The 23,491-nt window shown below is 40.1% G+C and overlaps 4 protein-coding genes and 1 non-coding gene across 7 annotated transcripts in view; 4 read left to right on the top strand and 1 right to left on the bottom strand.

The window, feature by feature from the left end:
• mthfd1l (methylenetetrahydrofolate dehydrogenase (NADP+ dependent) 1 like) overlaps nucleotides 1–6,225 on the bottom strand; it is a 31,970-nt gene extending 25,745 nt beyond the window's left edge. For 2 of the 3 annotated variants that reach the window (XM_017423239.3, XM_017423238.3), the window contains exons 1-7: nucleotides 3,763–6,064; nucleotides 2,537–2,621; nucleotides 2,254–2,304; nucleotides 2,095–2,148; nucleotides 1,570–1,694; nucleotides 1,311–1,411; nucleotides 67–203 (exon numbers count right to left, since the gene is read on the bottom strand). In XM_017423239.3, the coding sequence (XP_017278728.1) occupies nucleotides 67–203; nucleotides 1,311–1,411; nucleotides 1,570–1,694; nucleotides 2,095–2,148; nucleotides 2,254–2,304; nucleotides 2,537–2,621; nucleotides 3,763–3,995 (786 nt within the window). In that variant the 5' untranslated portion in view covers nucleotides 3,996–6,064. Of the gene's footprint in view, nucleotides 1–66; nucleotides 204–1,310; nucleotides 1,412–1,569; nucleotides 1,695–2,094; nucleotides 2,149–2,253; nucleotides 2,305–2,536; nucleotides 2,622–3,762; nucleotides 6,065–6,110 lie in introns of those variants that run through there. The other variant, XM_037981551.1, reaches the window with a different exon arrangement.
• A 30-nt stretch (nucleotides 6,226–6,255) lies between these two features.
• On the top strand, nucleotides 6,256–8,888 carry stx11b.1 (syntaxin 11b, tandem duplicate 1). Its single transcript, XM_017423243.2, has 2 exons — nucleotides 6,256–6,393; nucleotides 7,209–8,888. Exon 2 carries the CDS (start codon nucleotides 7,315–7,317, stop codon nucleotides 8,209–8,211), a length of 897 nt encoding a protein of 298 aa, XP_017278732.1. The 5' UTR covers nucleotides 6,256–6,393; nucleotides 7,209–7,314; the 3' UTR covers nucleotides 8,212–8,888.
• Nucleotides 8,889–9,134: 246 nt separating this feature from the next.
• Nucleotides 9,135–12,420, top strand: LOC108240080 (syntaxin-11-like). Its single transcript, XM_017423213.3, has 2 exons — nucleotides 9,135–9,454; nucleotides 11,116–12,420. Exon 2 carries the CDS (start codon nucleotides 11,121–11,123, stop codon nucleotides 12,021–12,023), a length of 903 nt encoding a protein of 300 aa, XP_017278702.1. The 5' UTR covers nucleotides 9,135–9,454; nucleotides 11,116–11,120; the 3' UTR covers nucleotides 12,024–12,420.
• Nucleotides 12,421–14,327: 1,907 nt separating this feature from the next.
• On the top strand, nucleotides 14,328–14,410 carry trnal-uaa. The gene has a single exon. It is a non-coding gene; the product is annotated as a tRNA-Leu (tRNA).
• Nucleotides 14,411–16,784: 2,374 nt separating this feature from the next.
• The window catches only part of utrn (utrophin), a 176,884-nt gene continuing 170,177 nt past the window's right edge, over nucleotides 16,785–23,491 (top strand). Inside the window, exons 1-2 of the mRNA XM_017423258.3 lie at nucleotides 16,785–17,188; nucleotides 18,859–19,023. Of these exons, the coding sequence (XP_017278747.1) occupies nucleotides 18,951–19,023 (73 nt within the window). The 5' untranslated portion in view covers nucleotides 16,785–17,188; nucleotides 18,859–18,950. The remainder of the gene's footprint in view (nucleotides 17,189–18,858; nucleotides 19,024–23,491) is intronic.

The following is a 23,491-nucleotide window of genomic DNA, read 5'->3' on the forward strand; positions in this document are numbered from 1 at the left end:
GGCTGAAACATTAAACAAACACCTTTCGTGTGAAGAAAAAAAAAGATGTAATGCAAGCGAACAAACCTGCTTCTGCAGACTCTTGGAGTTCCAGCGACTCGTATCGACCGCCATCCCACTTCTTTCAATCAGGCATTGTAGGGTCAACCTGAGGGATCCTTCTACTCCAACCAGCAACACTGACTTGTCTTTCAATAGAGCATCTGTAGAAATAATTAAAACAATCAACAACTGACAAACCAAACATTTATTGTAAGTCTGTCTTTTTTTGCAATTTCACTTACCTACAGCTATCAAAAATGTAGGTAATTATAATAAATAAATAGTTAGATAACATTCTTTAATAATAGGCTGTGTAAAAGTAAACTTTGGTTTGTAGTTTTAGCTATATTTAGCTTCATAGAGTCAAAATATTACCAAATCCTTTGTAAATCTGTTATTTGTGTAGAAACACGAAAGGCAACTGTAACTCTACAAAGAACAATTTACACATGAATTTATTTCACAATAAATAAATAAATAAGCACAAGCGTCTTAGCTAATCTGTGTAAACAATAACAAACTCAATCTTGGCAATCAATTTTTGACCTCATGCTTCAGTTACATAACATGTTCACAACAAATAAAACAGAAAATGTGCATTCTTCAGAAAAAAATGTTTGATTTGCAATTTTTTAAGAAAAAAATTGAATCAGTGACCATAAATAATGATTACAGAGCAGATCTTAGCTCCACAGTAATACTGCAGTCAGTACACCTAGTTTAAGAACAACTGTGTCGGCAGATAGCAATATCTTTAAAAACATCCAGAGGTGAAGGTTTGCTCAATGTTGTTTATGTTTTTCAGAGTCCAGCCTCAGTATCAGTATTCAGAGGAAGTCTGTTTGTATCATAAGACCTTATCACTGCATCCTCTCAGGTTTAACTGACGTCTTTGCTGTTAAGCCTGAGTGAGTTAATCCATCAAGGGTCGAAGTAGGTTTATAATAGTACAAATGGCTGCTCTTCCTGTCTGAATACAGCAGAATAGAGAAATAAAGCCAGGCCTCTAATTTGTTAATTTGAAGGTGAATACTGTGAAACAACACGTTATATGTAACTATTTTCACAATAAAATTGTTGGAAAATCCCAAAGGAAAGTCTGCAAACATGCAGAAAAGCATAAAATTGTTAATACGATTCTCTTGTGCGCTTCAAATTTTTACATTTGAAGCTCCTTCAGCCTTCATGTACTTCACAAAAAAAAAGTGTTTAAAAATAATCTACAAATGTGCTGCATATCAGTGCTGTTTTTCTTAGCAGAAACTTACCGTGTTTCCCCAGCAGATCTAAAACAGCACCAACTACAGGAGGCACAAAGCTTTTACTCAGGTCTCCTCGCACCAAACAGCCCAAATTCACATCTGTCAGGCTATGAGACAAAAATATATATCATAAATATTTCAATACTTTGAAATTTGTTGTTGTTTTTTTTACATCTTAAAACATTTTAACATAAGGATTCTTTGGTGCATTAGCAAGATATCAGCATGTTTAGAATTAACCAAGTCTGCTTCTGCAGGATTTTACCCATCGACGTCCTTCTCCGGGCTGAGCGTGTTGAGCACTCGGCTGGTGAGAGAAGCCGGAGGGAGGTGGAGGTAGATCCCGTGCACTTTAGGGTCGCTGTTGAGCTTCAGCAACTCCGCTACAATCTACGACCGTACAGAGAGGGGGAGGAAAAACAGCAAAGAAATGTGTGAAAGTAGAGCAGAAGAGCAGCAAGTTTCCTTTAAGGTGAGGAACATAAATCACCCACTGTCGGCTGAGCTACTCCCAGAAATGCCTTCCTTCTGAAAGGGTCAGAAAGACAGCCCCAGATGACCGAACCTGGTTCTAACTAGTTTAAGATCCATAGCATCGGGCCATGAAACGTCAAAAAATAAGGCTAAACAGCCTTGAATGGTCTTGAAGTTACTTAAAAATCAAATAAGTTGCCGAATACCAAAACCAACATGACCACAGGCTGTATAAAAAAACAAAAGAAGGGCAAATAATGTGAAAACTTTGCTAAAAATATTCTGCTAACAAATCGCTTCAGCCAGTTTTACTTACGTCATCTTCATGGCACTCCTTTGCCAAACAAATTTGAGTGACATTCAGACCAATCTGTGGACAAAAAGATATTTACTGCAAACAACGCTGTGTTCATTTCTGGCAAATTTGAAAAAGATAGAAATAAACTATAATCACACAGCGGAACAGGACAAATACCTTGCCTGCAATTTTCTTATTGATCTCCAAAATGCTGTCATCTTCACCTGACTGAGATAAAAAAAAGCAAAACACAGAAACCTGATGTCAGGAAAATGAGATACTGCAAATGTCAAAGGTCTGTTAAGATAAATTAGGTCAAGTCCAGTAAACAACATTCAGTCATGCAAAGTAAACAGACTTTTTAGTGTGGACAGGTATTACTCTACAGCTTTAAAATGGTTCTGTTGTGCTACGTGTGAAAGAGTGAATCCTACAGTACTTCTGTTAAGCCTTACACTACCTGAAGAATTGCTAACAGAGGCTGGATTTCTGGATTTCTTCTTAGCAGAGTCTCCATCGCTTCTTCAGTACTCTGTACCACCTCCCTGAGAGAGAAAGAGAAGGTAGTTAGCTCCACACATTTAACCACAAAGGTTATCCCAAAGTGTTAGCTGTGAGTGCATGAACTAATCAGCAGATATCAGGTTGCTAATTTTACTTTGTGACCTTTTTTTACATCCAGTGTTGCTGAAATATTTTTTTTCCTGCTGTGATTTTAAGGATACCAATGAAACTTGAGGGAAAAATTTAAGGAAAATGGAAAAATGCAAAAGACTAAGACGACATTTACTGTCTATAGATAATAAAGATCAAATACAAACAGAAATACGCTGAAAACACATAACATACACAGCTGTATAGACTAATCTCCAGACGTTTATGCACATAAATATGCAGAATAATCTTGAGTTGGTTTATATTTCATTTGACCTGTAAAAAATTGTTTTCTACCAGATGCATCTATATATCTGAATCTATAAAGGCTCTGCGTGTTCATCATATCTATACAGGCCATTTCACTAGTTTACATTTTCTGCACCCATGGCAGAGCTTGTTTTCAGCTTATTTTATTTTAATTCTGCTTGTGCTTTTGACTTTGAAAGTGGCTCCCGGTGTGTTTACTTATCCCACAGTGTAGAGTAAGTGTTATTTCTCTTGTGCAAAAAACGAAATACCACAACCTGCTGGGAAAACGAGGAGAAAACCAGAGCAGTAATGCTGACCTATGTGACCAGAAATGTAAACATGGGCTTAAACAAGCCCATCTTTGGCGAAACTACTCGCAAGAGCTAATGTTTTGTAGCTGTTACGCACATAAAACACATAATTTAAAACGTTAAATCACACTATTCCGCCACATAAATGTAATCATAAACGGCGCCAGCCTTTTTTAAACACACCCATGAGGTTACGATTAAACGCGCTTTACTCCGTTTCCTGTTGAATCCGGCGCATTTTTTTGTTTAAGAGTCGCGTGTTTCGGCAACAACAGAGGGAGGTTACATCAGCTGGCTCGAGCCCCTTCTGTTCACACAGTGCGCACGTGCGGAACTGGCTGCTAGCCAAAAGAGCCGGCGAGATTAGCCGGTCGCGCGCGTCGTTTCTCACTCTACAAACCCCGAAACAAATATAAGTAAAACAACTAATCTCTCTACCCCACACACACATACATATATTCGGTCTTACTTGTTGTATTCCGACCAGTTGTCCTGCTGTTTTTCGAAGCTAACCGTTAATGTCGGACTGGCGCCGCTGCTGCTGCTGCTGCTGGGGGCAGCGCCAATCGTCCGTAGGGATAACCAGTTGTCGGTCACCCCAACCGGCGAGCATCTCCGCAACACGCCGCCGAATCTGCTTCCTGGACCGGACGTATACAGTCGAAGACTGCCGCAAGCGCTGCGAATTGTAGCCAACTTCATGGTCAACTTTACTTGTCTTCTACTTGTTGCTCAACAGGCAGTTGGCGAAGTTCCTCCAGGAGAAAAGAAAGTTGAGGTGGTTACGCCGATGGATGTACGCTGTGTTCAGGGGAACTCGGAAATCTTAAAAATCAATATGAACTACCGGAAGATGTTTCAAAACCCAGGCAGAGAAAGGCGCTTTATAATTACGCAAGTTGCAATGGGAGGAAGGAACGTATGGATGTCACGCAGTCAGTGTACAGCCTATCGTACGACAACACTTTGAAATATAATATAATTTTAACCACTACTGCTGGGTTACTTAGTTTACGACAGTGTCTTAAAAAGCACAGAAATCATACGGAACGGAGCTGCTCATAGAAAATCCGAGGAGTCCATGAATGCATCAATACAAGAGGGTATTGCGCCACTGGAATTTAAATAAGCTTTTATTTAATCATTCAATGTCTATCAAAATTAAAACAAACAAACAAAAATAATAGTTTTAAAGGTTCATTTAGGGTTTAAGTTGGAATTTGCTAAATAACCCAAGTCAAGGCATGTTTAAATATCTATATTCTTTATAGAGTTTTATCATAGGTGATAAAATAACCACTTCCGAGCATAAAAAAGCTTATTGGAGTTGAGCCATATGAGAATTAACCTATCTTATCTAAACTTTGATTTTATTTTTATTTTTTTTGCAAGTTAAACTTTGCTTTAGTTCTATCTCAACCAGTCAACTGTCATTATAATGTAAAACAAATACATTTAGAGAGAAATGTTTGTCTTATTTTTTATTTTTTGGAATAAAAGGGGAAAGAGGCACCAAAACAAAAACTTGTGTTTTGCCAAGTACATTATTTCTTCTCAAAAACATAAACCTATAAGTGGTGAGGTAAACCAAGTGAGGTTGAAACACCTGAAATAACTCATGCATGGATCATGCATGAGTTATGAGTTTTGCTGAGTTTATGAGAATTAGCATCCTCTTTTAGGGTGGGAAATTTGACTGATGAGCAAATCCTCAGTTCAAAGATATTGGCAAGATTTTGTTTTTTCTTTCTAAAACAATTGTTTCTTGTCACCCAGTCTCCTCATTAAATAGTTAATCTCCTTCTCATCACTGGTAAAGTTAACTTAGCTTATTTTAAATCTTAGACATTGCCCTACAAACTTGCATCCTGTTTGAAGCTGTATCACGTAAGATTTAGAGAAATGTGTGCGGTAGTCAGCAGCTGAGACAGTGTCTCATCTGGTACATTATGCATCTCGTGTTTTCTGGTTACGCAAGACACAACATGCTAACCAAGATAAAAAAAGATATACGTTTTTGTTATTTTTTAAATCATAACTGACATATTTTGTAACACGAAGGACATTTCAATACAATTTGCTAATTTGAGAAAAAACAAATATATATCTGACCAATTAGATGAGAAATACTGGATTAAAAATGATTTAATTAAAACATTGTGCCTAAATGCCTACTATAAATTTGAAATGCAGTAGCAATTGCATATGCGATAGTCAGTCAGCTTCCTAAAATCATTAATGAGTGTCTCAAATGTACCTTATGCACCTTATATTAACGAGCTAACTGTGGAAAATATAACCTACTTGTAGTTATTATTAACTGATTATAGTTTCATAGATGTACGAAGAAAATCTCAATTCAAAAAATTCTTTTCTTTGTTTTTGTATGGTCATGGCAAAAGCAAAAAGTGCCTGGTCTACCCTAATAAATGTCCAACATGTTTACATTTTTTCCAGTTTTTATAGCTGAGGGTGATTCATTGTGATTTTGTCAAGCTGGGGCGGTAAAAGTTTGTTGTGTGTTTGCATATGCTAGTGTGTTTGCAAGAAGCTGGTTAAACCGCATTAGTCTGTCCTCTCCCTCCTTTCAAGACAGTAAAGTCACCTGGGCGTGGTTGGGAACATTTTTTTTCACCTGCTTGTTTCAGCACAAGCCTAGTTCTTTTACCTTGATGTTGACGAGTATCACAATCATTAACCCCCCCCAATGGCTCAATTTCCCCCGAACAACAGCAGCTCTACGGTCAAAGCTAAAAGACCAGAGAACTGCTCAGCTTCTGTGTACATTCAGTTCAACATGCTGCTCTCTGCACACACCTAGTTTAATGCTGCTGAAGCTACAGGCGTCACCGAGACCAAACCAACCGGACTTCATTCCCCAAGTCTTCATTGTCATACGTGGCGCAGTCAGTCGCACTTACGAAACCCCAGAACAATTCATCCTTTAGCTCCAAAGATAGCAGCCTTATGCATGAGGGGAGTTTTGTTTTTCTGCTCACAGTCTGGAGAGGTCGGCCTCGGAGCTGGAGGATGCTGCTGAAGCGCTGCAACCGCCTGACAACGAGAGACAAGAGATTTTAATATCTGCGGACAAAAACAGGTAACAAGCTTTAATTTTCGTCAGGCAACCCAGGATTAGACTGGTAAAACATTATTACAGTTTGTTACTGAGAAAAAAGGTGATTTAAAGGTGAGGTTCATCATAAGACTTAGTCAACAAAAGCCACCAGGAGACTCACTTTCTTATAGTTTGTAGCTTGGATTTACCTTGAAAGTCACCCCTGGATGTAGCCTGTAAACAATAATCATGAGAGATCCTAAACCCGTTGCAGATAAGTTGAATAAATTCTCTAACAGAGCCAACAACAGTGTTTCTCACTACTTATTTCCAACTTAATAATGAGGAGCTTCTCAGTTAGTTTTTTTTATGTCAAATGTTGCATCCACTTGTTTCTAGTTTTGTCCAGGCCTGTCTTGATCACAGAATTAGATGACGGTGCTGTATTTTATTATCAAGGACAACAATCTCAGGTATGCTGGAGGAGATTAAATGATTAGGTTTTTTTCCTTTTTTTTAATCTGATGGCCTGCTTATGGTAAAAGTCAAAATGAATGCCAGGGGAAAGACGTCAGACTCATCACACGCTGAAAGAACTCGTCTGGTGAGAACTAACCCTTTGGACTATTCTCTGGAGAACCTGTTGAGCTGGTGCTGGGTGCTGGGTAGGTTCGACCCGAAGGAAGAAGGAAAGGACTTTTAAACATCTAGTTGTTTTTTTATTTAAGAGCAGGAATTTTTGTACCTGTTTTTGTTTTTAGGTCTGAATCTTGCCTGTAATCTCGTTTTCTTTAAAAAAAAAAAACAGTTTTAGCATGCGTCATGAAACTAAAATCACGTTTTCTTTGTCTTGACAGATTGACTCATTCGAGTGTTTCATTTCATCAATGTGCTTCGGTGGAACAATAATCAGAAAAAGAGAATCCTCTTGACATCTGTGGTCTTCACTTCTCCGGCTCAAACATGAGGGACAGACTGAGTCACCTGCAGGAAATGTCCATCGACGAACCCGAGTCATTGGAGTATGCCGAGTCCACCATCTCCGACTCCTTCAGTAACGTCGACCTGGAAGAAGAGTTGCCCCATGAGGCGGTCATCTTTGACACCAGCCCTGCTCTCGCCGAGGTCTTTTCTCAATCTCAAGACATCCACCGAGAGGTCCAGCTCATCCGCGTTGAGGTCAAGAGGCTCCGGGAGCAGAACTCCAGAATGCTCCAGGGTACGACCAACATGAACACAATCAAAGAGGACTCTAATGTCATCGGTGCCGGCATAAAGAAGAGGGCCGAAGATGTCCTGGAACGTCTGAAAACCATGGACGGAACGGCCCTCAAGCTGGAAGAAATGCATGGCTCAAACTCCGCCATCACACGCATCGCCCGAACCCAGTACGCTTGCCTTAGTAACGGTTTCCGAGATGCCATGTTTGACTATAACGAGGCTGAGATGAGCCACCGCGAGAACTGCAAAGCCCAGATCATGAGGCAAATGGAGATAGTGGGGCGTGAAGTGACAGATGAAGATCTGGAGGGCATGATTGAGAAGGGCCAGCTGTGCGTCTTCTCGGACAACGTCGTGAGTGAAGGTAAAACGGCCAGATCGGCTCTGTTCCAGATAGAGAAGCGGCACCAGGAGCTGATGGATTTGGAGAATCGCATCAAGGGCATCCACGAGATATTCCTGGACATTGCTCTGCTGGTGGAGGAGCAGGGCCCCATGTTGAACTCCATCCAAACCAACGTTCAAAAAACTGACGCCAGCTTACAAGACGCCCTGGTCAAACTTCGCACAGCCAAACGCCACGACAAGAACAACCCGTTTAAAAAGATGTTCTGCAGCTGCTTCCCATGCTATAACTAAAGAAATGGGTCGAGGGATTCTGCCATTTGTAATGTTATGTCTAAAAGGAAAATAAATTTCTCTGCTCTTACTGTCACAAAGTGTTTATGTGGCCACTGGAGAGTAAAAATGTTTCTTGAGAAATAAAAAGAAGGTTTTAAGTAGAAAGAACAATTGTGTTGAGATTAAGGATTTTTTTTTTGACCCGTTACTGAGGTGGGATGTAGACAGTTTTAATTTATTTTCAAGTTATCATAACTTTTTAAATTTTAGAGGATTTACATGCGTTGACGCTGGGAACGTTGACCCTAAAAAGTGCTTTCTCATGCAATAAATATGAAGTGATTGGATCGATCCCTGACTAAAATCAGTCTTCTTGCACTGATAAAACTGATACTTGAGAAATGCGTACAATTGTTCTTGATTTATTCTGAATGTCTGATGCATTAAACTTCTTATAAATCATGATTTGTTATTAGCAACAAGTATTTTTTCTCTGTAATCTCCTCAGATTTGTTTTGAGGGCGTCAGGAAATAAACATATTCTAAATTAAATGGAGATCTTTTGCAGAGATTGGACTGGTTACGCACCACCTATTGATTGAATGATAGTAGTTGTTTTCATAGTTGTACTCCATTTGTGGTGTTGTAAATATGATATAAAAGTATTAAACTGCAATACAAGCGTATATTTGTCATTGGTTTGATCAAAAACTGCATATAAGTTGATGAGATTTTGAATGTGGTAAAATCTCACCACCAAAAACACCACAAATGTTGCGAATTGTGAGTTTTCTGGCAATAAAAGCTGACGAATGATGATAATCACTTCAGTTTTTTACATTACTGGCACTCCTAATTTATCCTTAACATAAATGACACATAACACACATCTGTACATATTATTAAAGAAGTATATAAGAAAGCTATTTCTTCATCAGTCCAGTGGTTTTTATCGTAAGTCTTCACCTTATTTCCCGCACGCACTTGTTCTAGATGGAATGCTTGACAAGACTCGAGTCACGTGATACGAGATGTGAGCAGAAAAGGAGAGAAAAAGCATCTCTCTTTAAGGAAGTTGTTGTGTTTCAGTGGGGAGGCCGTGGTAGGACGGAGTGGCATACATACACTGCCCAACTAACTTCCTTCATCAGAAAGATAAAGATGCTCTTTCAGGCGCTTCGGACCAAACACGTGAGATAACCTGAGAGGATTTTTTTTTGTCTTTTGTTTTTACTTTTGGACACTGCTTGATTCCATATAGGTAAGACACCTTTATTAGTGAGTTTAATGATTTTGAATTTTTCTGGAAAATTGAAGCCACCTGTAGACAGAGAGGCAACTGATGGAGCTACGTCTATTAACGATTCAACATCTGCGAATAGAGTGCTAACTTTAAAAAAGCGGTTTTATAAACTTTAAGCAAAAAATGGAATTAAGAAATTACCTATGAGCGTTGAGACTAAGAACATATGACAACAAAACTCAGTTTTGCTTCACATAAAATTGACAAAATCTACATTTTAGATTAACTTAGATGTGCAATCTTAGTCTAAAAAGAAATGTGTTTTTTTAGCAAGATGCAGTCTTCCTTGTTCCTGGTTTAAAAGGAGACATACCGTGGACCCACTGAGCTGTGACTCCTGAGATAAAAAATCAGACTCCATTTTGCACAACAGCTACACTTATTTTGTAATGCTGACATTCGGTTTTGAGTGGGTCTTGTGATGTCCCCCAGCTGTAGAAAATTACGATCAAGATGGAAAGTAACTTAGTAAAGTGTATTAGCTGTAAATTTTCTATATTTTTCTTTCTATTGATATTTGCAACATTTTAAGCCAGATAGATAAACCATACAACCCAATGGGACAAACACATATAAGTTTTATATATTTAGAATTTTGTGTTTGGTTGATTATTTTTTTGTTGTAACAACGCTTCTTGGCAATAAATCTTATACTGTTGGAAAGCCTGTTTATTTCTCCTTAAATGGTGAAACATTTGTTATGAAAATGCATCTGTGAGTTGAGCAGCAGAGTTTAGTATGCGGATTGCGCCCATGAAAAAACTTGCCAAATCTTCTCTGTCAATGCCAAACAGTTTATTCCACTATTGACTCTTGTTTATTTGACGATTTAAGTCTAAAGAAACAAAAGTATACTGGCAATTTAACTAATAGGGGCTTCCGTCGCATGTGGAAGAACCATACACAGCCACAACAGCTTGGCACTTCCTCTTCATGCTGCTCACCAGCTTGGTCACACACTGCTGTGGGTTGGTGTCCCATTCTTCAACCAGTGGTTGTTGAATTTCAGACAATGTGGTTGTGTTGGTCACTCTGGACCAACACAAACGCACGAACCACAACCCAAGCTGATCCCACAGATGTTCAATGGGGCTGAGGTCAGGACTGCAGCCCCATCCTCTCTACTCCCAAAATATGGAGGCAGTCTCAGATAAACTCCGCTCTGTGGGGGCGGGCGCTGTCGTCTTGGAGGATAGAGTTGGGTCTTAGACTGTGGAGATATGGGATTGCCATTGGTTGCTCATTGCTTCTGGTTCCAGGACAACCAGAAACTCAAAACAAGAGTCAGTAGCAGAATAGGCTGTTTGGCAGAAAAGATTTGACAAGTTTTTTAATGGGCGCAACCAACATTCTCAACTCTGCTGCTCAACCAACAAATGAAGTTTTTCTAACAAATGTGGCCCAATTTAAGGGGGAAAAATAGGCTTTCCAACAGTATAAGATTTATACTGAACACAAATTTCCTTACTCTTTGGGCTATGTTTATTACAAGTGAGATAGTTCTTTTGAAAAGGGCTCTATGGAAAGGTTATGAACAAATAATACCCTATATTTGCAACATCACACTGGATTAGAGAAAATGTTTGACCCAACTAAGACTTTCTGTGTGGTTTCTGAAGGCAAAATGCGGGACATGCTGGTGAGACTGAAGACCATCAACGAGGAGCAGGAGGGTAGTGTGACAGAGCATTCTAAACATGAATTTGACGAACACAACGGGACTCTACTTCGGCAGGCTGTCATTTTTGAGAGCTCCTCACCTTTGGATGTTATCCTAAAAGAGGCCCAAACGATACGAAAGGAGATCGCCTTGCTTTGCTCGGAGGTGACACGTCTGAACGCCAACAATGAACGTTATGCCACAACTGTCAGCTGCCTCTCCCTTCTGAAAAAGGACTCAGACGCCATCGCTAGAAGGATACGGCATCGAGGGGAGTCTGTGTACGCCCATTTACAGGCCCTGGGTAATAAGAGCAAACAGCTAGAGGAGGAAGAGGGCGCCAACTCGGCTGTTTGTCGCATTGCCCAAACTCAGTATAGCACACTGACCCATGCCTTCCAAGCAGCCATGAACGACTACAATAAGGCAGAGGAGAAGGAGAGAAAAATATGCAGGAAGAGGATCCAGAGGCAAGCCTCCATCCTAGGGAAAGACATCAGCGATGAGCAACTGGATGAGCTGGTGGATAAAGGCGGCGAGGGCTGGACCGAGCTGTCCCAGGACTTTCACCCGCACGGTATAGGCTCATGCCGTATGGCCATGTGTGACATCAAGGGCCGACACAAGGAGCTGGTGGAGCTGGAGGCCCGGCTCAAGGAGGTCCACGAACTGTTCCTGCAGATGGCCACTCTGGTGGAGGAACAGGGATCTGTTTTAAATAATATCGAGGTCAACGTGTGCCGCACTGCGGGGTACATTGAAAAATTCAACGATAATGTCAAGAGGGCCATACAGTACAAGAAGAAGAACCCCTTTTTACAGTGTTGTCCCTGTCTACCATGCTGGGGTCAAAGCAGCTTCTTTTAGGAGCTGGTTTATGCAGTTAAATGAAGGAAAAATACTAAACTTGAATGTTGATGAAGGAAACTGAACTGTTTTTTAAGCCTCCTAATTTCTGGGAACTGTAGCCTTTGCAGAGAACTTGATGGCATAAAGTATATTGGAAACAGTCTGTATTTTACTGTCATAGTTGAAGATTAAAGTTTTTTAAATTTTATTATTGCTGCCAATCTAAAACTTGATTTCCAGTAAAACAAGTCTACATGTCTTTATGATCAAATGAATACATAAATGTGTGTCTCTGTAAGACAATATTTTAAAGGGAAAATGTTTCAGGTTAAAACAACTGTGCTTCAAGCTGCTCACTGACACTAAATAAACGCTGTTGCTGTGAATCATCTTTGACTGAACATTGATTTTATTACTTGAGCACTGGCCTGAGTCATGTGGAAACAAACTTCACACATTCTTTAGACATTTGGAAGAATTGGAGTCATGAGAAGAGGTCAGGATAGAACAGAAATTTGTGAATTTCATGTAGTGCTAAATTACAAACTTCTTATTGCTCAAGTGTAACATAAGCCATGAAAATTTAGTCATCAAACAACAAATTTTAACACAGACAATACTTTATTTTGTGAAAACTAGAATGAGGAATATTTAGTAAATCTGTTAGCTACTCCCAGGCATATTTAACAAGATGCTGAAAACATTTCTCCCCAAGAAAGAAACTTTATGAGCCACTGATATTTCCTGTTTCCTGAAAGTAAATCGGTTAAGTTTAATGAGACAGCGTGTGGATGTAGAACACAGTTGGTATCCCCCACCACCAAAGGGCAATTATGGTTTTGCCAGTGTGTGTGTGTGCGCATATCTTTGTTAGTCTGTACTGTTAGCAAACCATCTCATGACTCACTGAACAGATTTAATGAAACTCTCACAAGGTCAACGCTAGACTACAACTGATTCACTTTGAGATTTACCCCAATTCAAGATGGCTGCCACACAAAAATGGCTGTATAACTCAGTCAGTTTTATAGACAATAAGCTAAAACTTGGTGTGGTCGTAGCTGAGAGTCATCCTCAACTGTATACCCCAACCTCCAACATCTCGTAAGATCTCGCAGTATCTCAAGATCACACCTAACATCATTCACATGGTTTGACCAAAATGCTGATAAGATAATCACCAAACGATGATTTTAAAATAAATTAAAACACTGTCATGAAAGGAGGCGGGCCTGACTGAAACATCTGAACTCAACATTTACCTGGTTAGTCCGAATACTAATGTCCATACAGTGCATGTATTGTCTAATTTAACCTACATGCTGCCTTTGGGTAGGAGGGGTAATATATTTAGGTCAAAACACTGACACTAAATAAAAGTCCTTCCAGCGGTGACTATTTTACAAGTCTATGAAGACAGATGCTCAACAACCATTTAATTGGTTATTTTTAACTGGAATGTATCCATCCAGCCAAAGCTCAAATATAAGTTTAATTTGAGATAGTATAATTAAAAACAAAATAACACTTAATGCATAAAACAGAGTGGTCCATTGTGTTATGGCCCCTTTGGCTCGTTTTCTCCAGGTGGATGCGTTCTGTGAGAATAAAAACCTGTTTGTGGATAGTTCCAGAAAGCCCAATCACAGAGCCGTGTAATGGGTGGCCCATGACGTTTTGCGAGCTTGGCCTCACTTGTCCAGTTTCTGTCAGTCATGCGTTGTAGGCTGAAATAGAAAATAGCCGTATTTAGTTTCGAGTCTCCGGAGCTTTCCTACTACTTTATTTGGCTACGTGTGACAGGACAGGGTCCGCAAATGACTCCACGCGTCGTTCGAACTATAGTTGTTTTTCCCCTCCCACCTCTTGCTCGACGCGTTTTTAGCATTTGTAGCGGTTTGCGTCGCTGGATGCGCTTGGTAAACACGGCTGTTACAACTTATGCTATCGGTTAGCACACATGCTAGCGTCAACAGGCAGCGTTATTTCCAAACACTACGGCCAGCGATCGACAATGCGAGCATTATGGCGAGCAAATGAACGTTTTCGGTGTCGAGAATTTGTTACTTTTCACTCGATTTATCCAAGCGGTAGTTAGAAAATGTTGGTGGGCGGTAACTCACCAAGTTTGTCGGCTAGCAAGGATGCTAGTCAGATGAGTTTTCTGCTAGCTGCTAATGTGGCTTTAACGTCATGTATAACTACCGATTAGTAGGTTTGTGTGGTTGAAATGTTTCAACGTAGAGAAACATAAATAATTTTAAGAAAGTCACCATAAGGGACGTTTTTGAATCGGATATTGTGGCGGGTTATGGTGTAGATACCAGGATGGCCGAGTGGTTAAGGCGTTGGACTTAAGATCCAATGGACATATGTCCGCGTGGGTTCGAACCCCACTCCTGGTAGCCAAATATTTTGTTAGCGCTCCTCGAAGGATGGACAAAATACCTTTTACAAACAAAAGAACATTCCAGAAATACACCCGGAAATGTTGAATATGATTGACTTTTTAGATAGAAAGCGAAAGGATTAACCCAACACAGGCTTGTACCTTAGTCACACCTTTAACAAAGTGTGTGTGTTAAATAAATTGAACAGTTTCATTTTGACGCAGTTGCTTTTGTTTTGTTTTTTGTTTATTTATTTTGTTTTACATTTACTGATCAAAACGGACAAAAATGTAATGTCATGATGACAAGATTCACATAAAAATTTGAACTTTTTGAGTAAATAGAATACGATAATAGCAAAAGGACTGGCCTCACATTGTTGAATAAAAATTCATCAAACAAGTGCAATATTTGGTGACTATGAGGGATGACACTAATTAATATAAACTACATTTGGTAAATAAGGACGTGCAGATAATTTGAATATCACTTCCTTTATGCTATTAAAACAAAAAAAAAAACTAAAATACAATCATTTATTTTTTAAATACATATTTTAGGAGTAAGTACACAATTGGACCAGAAGAGGGCGCTTTAAGCCTTTGTTTTGGGCTTAAGACCAGCCTTCCAGAAGCCTTCACACACCCACACTCACACTCACACACACTCCTGTAATTTCACTGACAGGGCAGTGCCTTTTTGACCTATCGACACCCAGTAATCTTCATGTACCGCAGAAAAACTTATAAACTAGTGGCAACACTTAGTTACAGTGTATTCATATGGATCCAAAGTGTGGTTTATGAAACTTTCCCAACCCCTTAAAAGGCTACGAACAGTGATTTTAAAAGCAATAACTAAAATGTATCATCTATACGTTTGTGACAAATTAGAGTGGACAGCTGTGTCTGTAAATGGCCTAACTTTTCATGTGCAATGTATCTGATCTTATCAGTGAGCACTCACGCTTGGCTTCCTGGTCTCGCCAAAGAACAAATATGCTGCCACCCGATAGGTGTCGGAGGCACCAATTTGAGAATTTGAGCCTCTTCTTTGAGCTGTGTGAGGAAGCCTCGACAAAAGAGCTGTGACAACTGAGAAGCCAGAGGCAGGAGGATGAGGGCTCACAACGGGAGATCAACACCTCGGCATCTCCAAAGCCCCAGGAACTGTTTCCAGTGGGCCCCAGTCCATTAGACAATCTCTGGGTGTTGTTGCTTTTCAGGACGACGCAAGTGATTGTAACGTGAAACTTGATGCAGGGGTTAGTGGAAGGATATATATCAGTGATAATTACTACTTACAATGTTTGCTCTTATTATTACCTTCTTTAGACATCCATGCACTGAGGATTCTTCTCGTTTTATATTTGTTGTCTGCGTTTTACAAGTAATTTTTTTGATTTGTGTGACTAAAGTTTAAAATTACGTTTGCACATCCTTCTGAACAAACAAGACTTTAAATAAACACAAACACATATAACTGCTTGTCTAGCAGTTATCCAGGAGTTGCCTGGAGGTCCTAACAACGTGATAAGCAGCCAGTGGAGGAATGCAGCTAATCTTCTCAGGAACCACACTTTTGAAGTACTTTCCCCTTTCTTTGTCGCCTATAATTGTTGTTTTGGGGTCAGATCATAGGTACAAGCTGTTTTGTACAACAATAATTAGAATAAACGATATATCAACGTGTTTAACAACTGTAGCAGTTTTTAAAAAGTCCATACTATAGTATATCAATATTGCTTTGTGTAGGAATAATAATACAGCAATGTAATAAACAATAAGAAAAACATTTGTAAGTTGTTGTTTTGTCCAGGCATACTTTAGTATTTTTTCTTAAGTTGTTTGTTGTATATTCTGGTATTAGTGGGCTATTTTTACTAATACACTTGATTCAGAAGCTAAATATAAATTATTTATTTCCAGTATGTTCATGTAAAAATATTACCAAAAAACATGAGCAACCTTTTTGTTTCCCCTTCTCGTAATTAGTGTTAACAAATGCAATTGTTTTCCAGTGGGAGTCAAAGGATTTTGGTGGTGTTATGTCACGTGACCGTCACCGCGCCATGTTTCCATCTCCGCGTCAGGAAAACTTTTACAGGCGCAAAAGGGAAGAGCTCCGCTCAGCCCGTCGACTTCCTCAAACTGAGAACCCCACTTCCGGTTTGTGCCTCCCAAATAAAAGCGGCAGCTGCGGCTTTTCGCGTTTTTGCGTGTTCGCAAACGCGGGTTTGCTTGACACGCAGGTATGTTCCCGTCACTTTACTCGTTACACTTATTGTCCCGCAACAGCCGGCGACGATACCCGCAACTCAAACAAACGATTGTTTTACTCCGAAAAGATACGCCCTTCTTTTTCCAATGCGCGTCGCTGCGTCCGTTCAACTTAACAACGGCGTAGGCAACGGGGGAGAAAGAGTCAAGAAAGCAACAGGAACAAAGTTGTGTTGACCCGCGCCGTCAAATGTAATTACCATCTTTCTGTTGTCGGGAGACAACCGGCGGTAGCTTTTTTAAAAGAGCTGGGATTGTATTTTGCCTTGCGTTGCATAGCAGAAAGGCGTCTCCCAAAGCTTTTTTTTTTAAAGGGAGGAGGGGGAGCACGTCGTGGAGGCTGGATGCGCTTCTTTAGCTAAGTTTGAACGTTAGTTAAAAGACATGTGCCTCGGACTTGGTGGACCTGTCAGTTTCTCCACACCCCAGCCGTTTTGACACACCGAGCCTCAGCTGTGAACTTGTTCTGAAGGAACACGTCTCCTGACCCCGTTGGTTGGTGACAGCCGCGGAGGTGAGTGTTGTCTTATTTAGAGCAATAAAACCGCAATGACTTGTTGCTTTAATCACAGTATCCTCTGAATATATCTTAAACTACGGTTACCAGCAGAGGTTTTTGTGTTTTTGGGGATAGCCTTTATTTTTTTAAGACGACAACTTGGTGTTTTTTTTTTTTTTACTTAACCTGAGATTTTGCACGTAGGTGTGTTCCCTGCAGTCCGAGTTTTAATTGGCTGAGGGAAGTCATGCTTTAAAGATGAAACATTAACCACGAAGAGGACGCTGCTTGTTGCATTGCTGTAAACGCCACTTTTCAAACAACTCCTTGTTTGGTTCAATCCAAGCTAAAAGTGCTCCCCTCTGTGCTGAAGTTGGCGCTTCAGAGCTGAGGTGAAATCTGTCAGATTGTGTCACTTGCCTGCTTTGCAGTCACTGTCACAGAGAGGAACTGAAATTTGGACGCCACCACTCAGAGAGATCATCACAGAGCTGCTTTTTCCTTGAGTTTACAGCTTTATTTTTGGGGTGGATCTTGCATCACCCTTTTAAGACCTGCAACCCATCATGGTGTTTGGTAAACTCCTTCCTTGGAGACAAAGCGGAGTGTTTGTTGAGGGTTAAATCGAAGCACATAAAGCAGATTTACACATCCGCAGAGTGGTTTCAATTTTAGACCCTAACTGGAAGTTAGAAATGCATCGTCACAGCATGACGTGTGTCTGTATTTTATGTTAGCACATGCCAACAAATAAGGCATTTGGTTTAATTTAATGTTTTGATACTCCTAAATAAAACTTTTAGCTCCTAGAGGTTGACCGATTGATTGGCTGACTGATTAATTAGGCCGATTTTGCATTAAAGGTGAAAGGACAGTCATGTTTTTGAATCAGTTTGAACCTCTGACATGAAAGGTGGCGGGCGATATGCATTCCTTCAAGGAACGCTAACCTCTTTTTGATTTTTACACAGAGTTTGCTTCAGTCGTACCCGAGCAGAAACCTTGTTGTAGTGTTGTACTCAACACTGTGTGCCCTTGTTTCAGTGTGTTTTCTGTAATGGGGGGTGCCTTTCGCAGCAGGGGTGTGTTGTGTTTGGTTTGCAGCAGCGTCTGTCAACAAGCGGGCCGACCAAAGAAAAGCTCGCTTCAGGATAAATTCAAGAGGGATCTTAAAATGTTGTCTTCTTCCTGCTACTGACTGACACATGATCTACTGTCAGAAGTAGTGGACCAAAACCCAACAAACAACCATGCTGCGTTATATATCAGATGTTTAAATATTGTTAATTGGTAAAAAAAAACCAATTTGTTGACCTCTGTTTGCCCTTTTTTTTTTACAGGTAATCCAAGTTCAAACAGAATTAACAGATTTTCAAGTTGTTGTTTTTTTTCGTGAACCTTTGCCAGGTGGTTTCCCAGTAGAAGGTATTAGATTAGACAGAACCCTGAATGATGTTTACAAAAGTCTGCAGGATAGATTTGACAGCATCAGCTTGTCGTAAACATGTGAAGTTTCAACCAGTGTTTTGTACGTCCTTCCTAGGATGTCGGGTCCAAGTGGCCTGGTTTGAGATCTGAATTTTAAATTACAACCGAGGAGAGCTAATAAAATAACAGTTTTATCAAGTCAAAAAGACTCGAGCAACTCTGGGACCAACTAAAATCGAGTTTTCTTTGTCTCGCAGGTGCAGAACGAGGGCTGTTGCACCGAGCGTCAAGAAGCCTGGAAGTACATCACTCAGTTTCATCAACTCCAGCATTGGATTAATAATCTGCAATGGCGTTATGTGGCGATGTCGCAGAGGGCGGGGTCAATGAGGAGTTTAATGAAATCATCAAGTGGAGATCAGGTATGTTTTTACGTAGTTTGACCTTTGTTATAATGAGGGTATTTTCCAAACGAAGCCACCCCACATAGTGCACCCAGCATGCAGATTTTGACAGGTCTTTGAGGGGGCTTTTTGAAAACTCGTTCCGTAACAGAACAAGGGAGCAGTTTGTGTCGTACGTGCCGAAAGACGGCCCCGACGCAGCCAGAAATCCCGTTGTGCATGGTTAACCTCAGTTCCTGCAGAGGCAGGAGAGGAACAGGGACCAGAGGCGAAGCGAGCAACAAAGGCGTGAAAAGAACCAGAGGCTTCTGACTGTACCACGTTTTTTTTTTCCTGAGAGAAAGAGAAAGTAGCCCGGAAAGGTAACCAATGGCAGCAGAGAGCGGGGAGGACAAGAATGCGGGGATGGGTTTAGAGAGCCGCACCCAGTGATCTGTTCCTCTGTCGGTCTTTCCATTCCATAGGTTAATCTTTTGTAGACACTGCCCTCGGGGGGAGAGACAAACACAAACAAGTTGTTGTTCTGCTGAGAGGAGCGCTTTAGTGTTCGGTAATTTAAGGTGCTTCAGCTTTTTCAGCGATGATGTGTATCTCCCTCCGTTCACAGACAGAAGTTCTTGTGAGCGTTTTGAAGCTTTGCACTGGAATGAAAAAAAGAACAAATGGTGCTATGGAGATTTGCTGCACTCATTTTTCTGTACAAAACTAGCATTTATGTGTTTTTACAGCATTATTTTACACACCTAGAGGCTAAAGAAGAGAAATCTGTCGTGTGTGTGAAATCAGAAAGGACTTCTTCCTTTTTCTGACGATGTTTTCACTCAGATATACTGACTACCACACATAGGTTGTGTGTATTTTATGGATCTTGGACAGGTAACCTTTAACAAACATTAAGTCATATGTGTTGTCTGCAAATTTTGGTTAAAGGAGCAACTAGTTTAGGTTCCAATATCATTGAAAGTGTTCTTTTTACAATAAGACAGCTTAAGTGTTTCTTTAAAACTATAGCTTATTTTTCGATGCTCTGAATACCAACTTTTCCAGTCGTCCTGCCAGGTAGATGCTGATGCCGTCTGTGCTTCAGCTTTCAGATACAGCAAGAAATGAAATGAAATAAAAACGTAAAAAAAAAAAAAAAGTGCAGTCCGCGTGCCAGCTCCCCTCGCTCGCTCGCTCGGCCTTGGGGCGCTGGCAGAGTCCGAGCCAGGAATTCCACTCCGCCGATGGAGTTGGTAATTTACAGCCCTTGACTCCAAACCACAAGGCCTTTTCCTACAAAGTTTCAGGTTACCTCAAAAATAATGTTAAGAAAAGTTACCTCGTAAGGTAGCCGTGCCACACTGAAGCGGCTCCCAGTTCACAGGAATGTGCGCTCATGTCGAGGGAAATCACACACTTCCACCCGAATGGTTCCTATTTGTACAATAAGGTGAGATGTGTGTGAGTGCGGGCATTAGGCCTTTAGATGTGTAGCTTATATGAGGTGTTCTGTTTCAAATTTCAAATGGTATGTGAGTTCTGAAACCAAGAAGGAGAGGCCAGCATTATTCAACTCTTTTTAAACTTCCTGGTTTTAAATCTTGGCTTTTTTTTTACACCTCCTATAGACAACAGAGGCTGATTGTTAACAACAGACTTTGCGTCGACTAAATAAAGCTGAGTTTATCTGCTGTAGTGGCAGTAATGTAGACGAGAAGCTCCCCGGCAAGAATGATTTCCACCTCACCTGGAAACATTTGTGAGTGACGAGCAGGTGAGGTGGTGCTGTGCCTTGTGAACAGGTGGAAGTTTGTTTTCACAGCTGAAGCAGGGATTAGTGCACTTGGAAGCGGCTCATGCCTCTCTGCATGTCAATCAGAGAAAATGTACCTGCCTTAAGTTGCGTCATGCTTTATTTGACTACAAGTCGCTCCATTTGTTTCTATTCAAAATTAGGATTCAGTCAGTCCAACTTTGCTCGTCTTTAAATTTACCGTCTCTGAATAACTTCAGTCGAGCTGGTTCCCCTGACGTCTGAAACGTAAACACAATTTAGAGTTTTTGTAGAGTTGGACAGTTTTCTAGATGAGGGGGGGATGAGTGAGGCGGGGAAGGCTCTGTTGGGGTTTTCAGAATGGGAGGGGAGAGAGCTGTGATGCATGAGAAGCACCTGGGAAAAGCTCAACACCTAGTGATTTAGGTGCAGATGCTAAAAAAATACCTGTTAAAGTTTGTACTTGATACTTGTGACATAGTCATTTTTAATACTACACAACGCAAAACGTGTGATATATTGGATATACTCGATACATCGCGTACTGTTATGTTTGTGCACGAGCTCGGAGTTCCTTTATATGCAAGAAAAATCTAAATCCAGACACTATCAAATAGATTTTTCTAAATCCTATTTATAAAATCATTAACTTCTGGTCAACGTGTACTTTTAACAAGCATTATGTCAGTGCATGCTTGTATATTTTCAAATAAAAATGCTCTGTTAGTTGTTTTAACAGATTTATTTCCAGAGAAGTGAGCAAAAAAGAAAAAAAAAACAAGTTCTGATTTGCTAACAGTAATTTAGTAAAAGTGCTTTTGGCATCCAATGTGTTACAGTGAACATTTAACCTGATTTGTTTAAAACAACTGCATATTTGCACTTATGATTCATACTGGAGTATTTTAGTATTTTAGCAGTTAGCAGATAATAGAAGTTGCTATAAACAAATTCACTGTGTTAATATTTTCATTAGAAGATGTCAGCTTTTGGACTTTTTCTCAGGCTAAACAAACTGCTTTACAACACTCAACCTGTGGAAACTTAAAACAAACATTTTTTTTTGCTTGGAAGTAAAGATTAAATGAGTTTAACTGAAAGAAACATTTGTAGCAGGCTGTGTTTGACTCACTCAGCTAAGATCTGTTGGTGAACCTCACACACACAGTGAGGTTTACCACAAGTCACAGCGTTAAAGACGCTTACTCTACGATCACAGAGTTCTGCTTGGATTACTTTATAACCTCCTTTAAGGACTTCCTATTTATTTGGTCTCCCTTCCCCCTGCTCATACCAAAGTGCAGACGAATGTGAAAAGTCCGATTACCAGGTAGGCCACTGTACAAAAAGACTCCTGGCTCGGTCCAGGATTAACCAAACCTGGCTTTTACCCTGGTCTGGAGCAGGCCAACTCCCTAAAAAAAGTCTGCACGAGAACATTTATGTGCCACTGGCTTTGGAAGACTGATTCAAGGATAAACTAGGTCAGGGTAGCTAGAAAATTCCTGCTAGGTTGTGTGAAATAGCTCCCCTGGTTTTAGTCTTTAGTGTTATTTTGGCTTTCTTTTTTTTGCACCTTACTATCTTTGATTGTTTGATATTATCTAGTCATGTAGTAAGGATCACGAGGGTATGAACATTCTTTAAATTGGGAGGATTTTATAAGAAAAAGCAGATAATCTAGGAAAAAATGGATTGAAATTGCTGAAATCAAGAAGTAAGTATAGGAGGTACATTTATGTCTTAACAAATATATTAATATTCTAATAAAATGAGGCATTCATGTCTGTTTTCTGGCATTTAGTTGTTTATTTTGGGGGTAGTGTTTTTATCAGGACTGTGACAGTTTGTCTTTCTGTCATTGAAGTATTGATGTTTTTTGAAAGAGTTAGAACAAAAACCTGTTGTACAAAGTTGACTGTTTTGATGACATTTTAGCGGTTGTTAACACCGCTAGTGGCTAGCGCAGTCTCTGGTGCTACGATTAGCATTGGCAACGTGACGCAGTGGAAAAAACAACAACACGTTTGCATGATTATCTGTAAATTCATACAGAAGCAGCTGCAGGAATGTTAAAAAGGAAACGGAAATAAAAATAAAATGATAAAAACGAGGAGAAATGCAGGAAGAAGGTTATACAGGAGAAAATTTAAATTTAATCTAATATTTTAAAACACAACCTCACATGAGAGAAAATAAGGAAATGATATCCAAAGAAAAATGGAGAAATTTAAACATAAAAAAATAAAAAAATCGGTTTTGAAAGGAGTTCAGCCGTCATTTTTACCTGCCGAGTTACACGTAGAACCTTTTTTCTGACACATTTTATCTGGGTGTGGTGTGCAGTGTAGTGACGAAAGTGTTGTTGTCTCTAAGACAACAAGAATGCGACCAAAGCGAGGGTGTGATTTGTCACCCTACGAGCTCAGCTACATGCCACAGATCCTTAATTGTAGCTTTGTCTTCCTGCAGCAGGGTGTACCGTGTACTTGGGAGTATTTCAGCTGCTCTTCGTGCTTGTGTAGTTATTGTTTGAAGCTCTGAGGCTTTCAGGAGTACCACTGCCATTGTTGTGCCACGAGGAAAAAAAAAAAGGGTTTATGTGATTGCGCTGTCCTGCAGGTAGATAATAAGGCGTGTGAATATGTTTGAGCTTTATTGATGGAGCACCAACCAAAATAAAGATCTTACTGACAGCATCTCTTACTGCAGTGTAATGACATTTTTTCT

Source organism: Kryptolebias marmoratus, linkage group LG19, assembly GCF_001649575.2.
Source record: "Kryptolebias marmoratus isolate JLee-2015 linkage group LG19, ASM164957v2, whole genome shotgun sequence".
Lineage (NCBI taxonomy): Eukaryota > Metazoa > Chordata > Actinopteri > Cyprinodontiformes > Rivulidae > Kryptolebias > Kryptolebias marmoratus.

Bases quoted from the DNA above. Each gene is read 5' to 3' on its own strand.
- stx11b.1 (XM_017423243.2), top strand. From the start codon at position 7,315: ATGAGGGACAGACTGAGTCACCTGCAGGAAATGTCCATCGACGAACCC.
- LOC108240080 (XM_017423213.3), top strand. From the start codon at position 11,121: ATGCGGGACATGCTGGTGAGACTGAAGACCATCAACGAGGAGCAGGAG.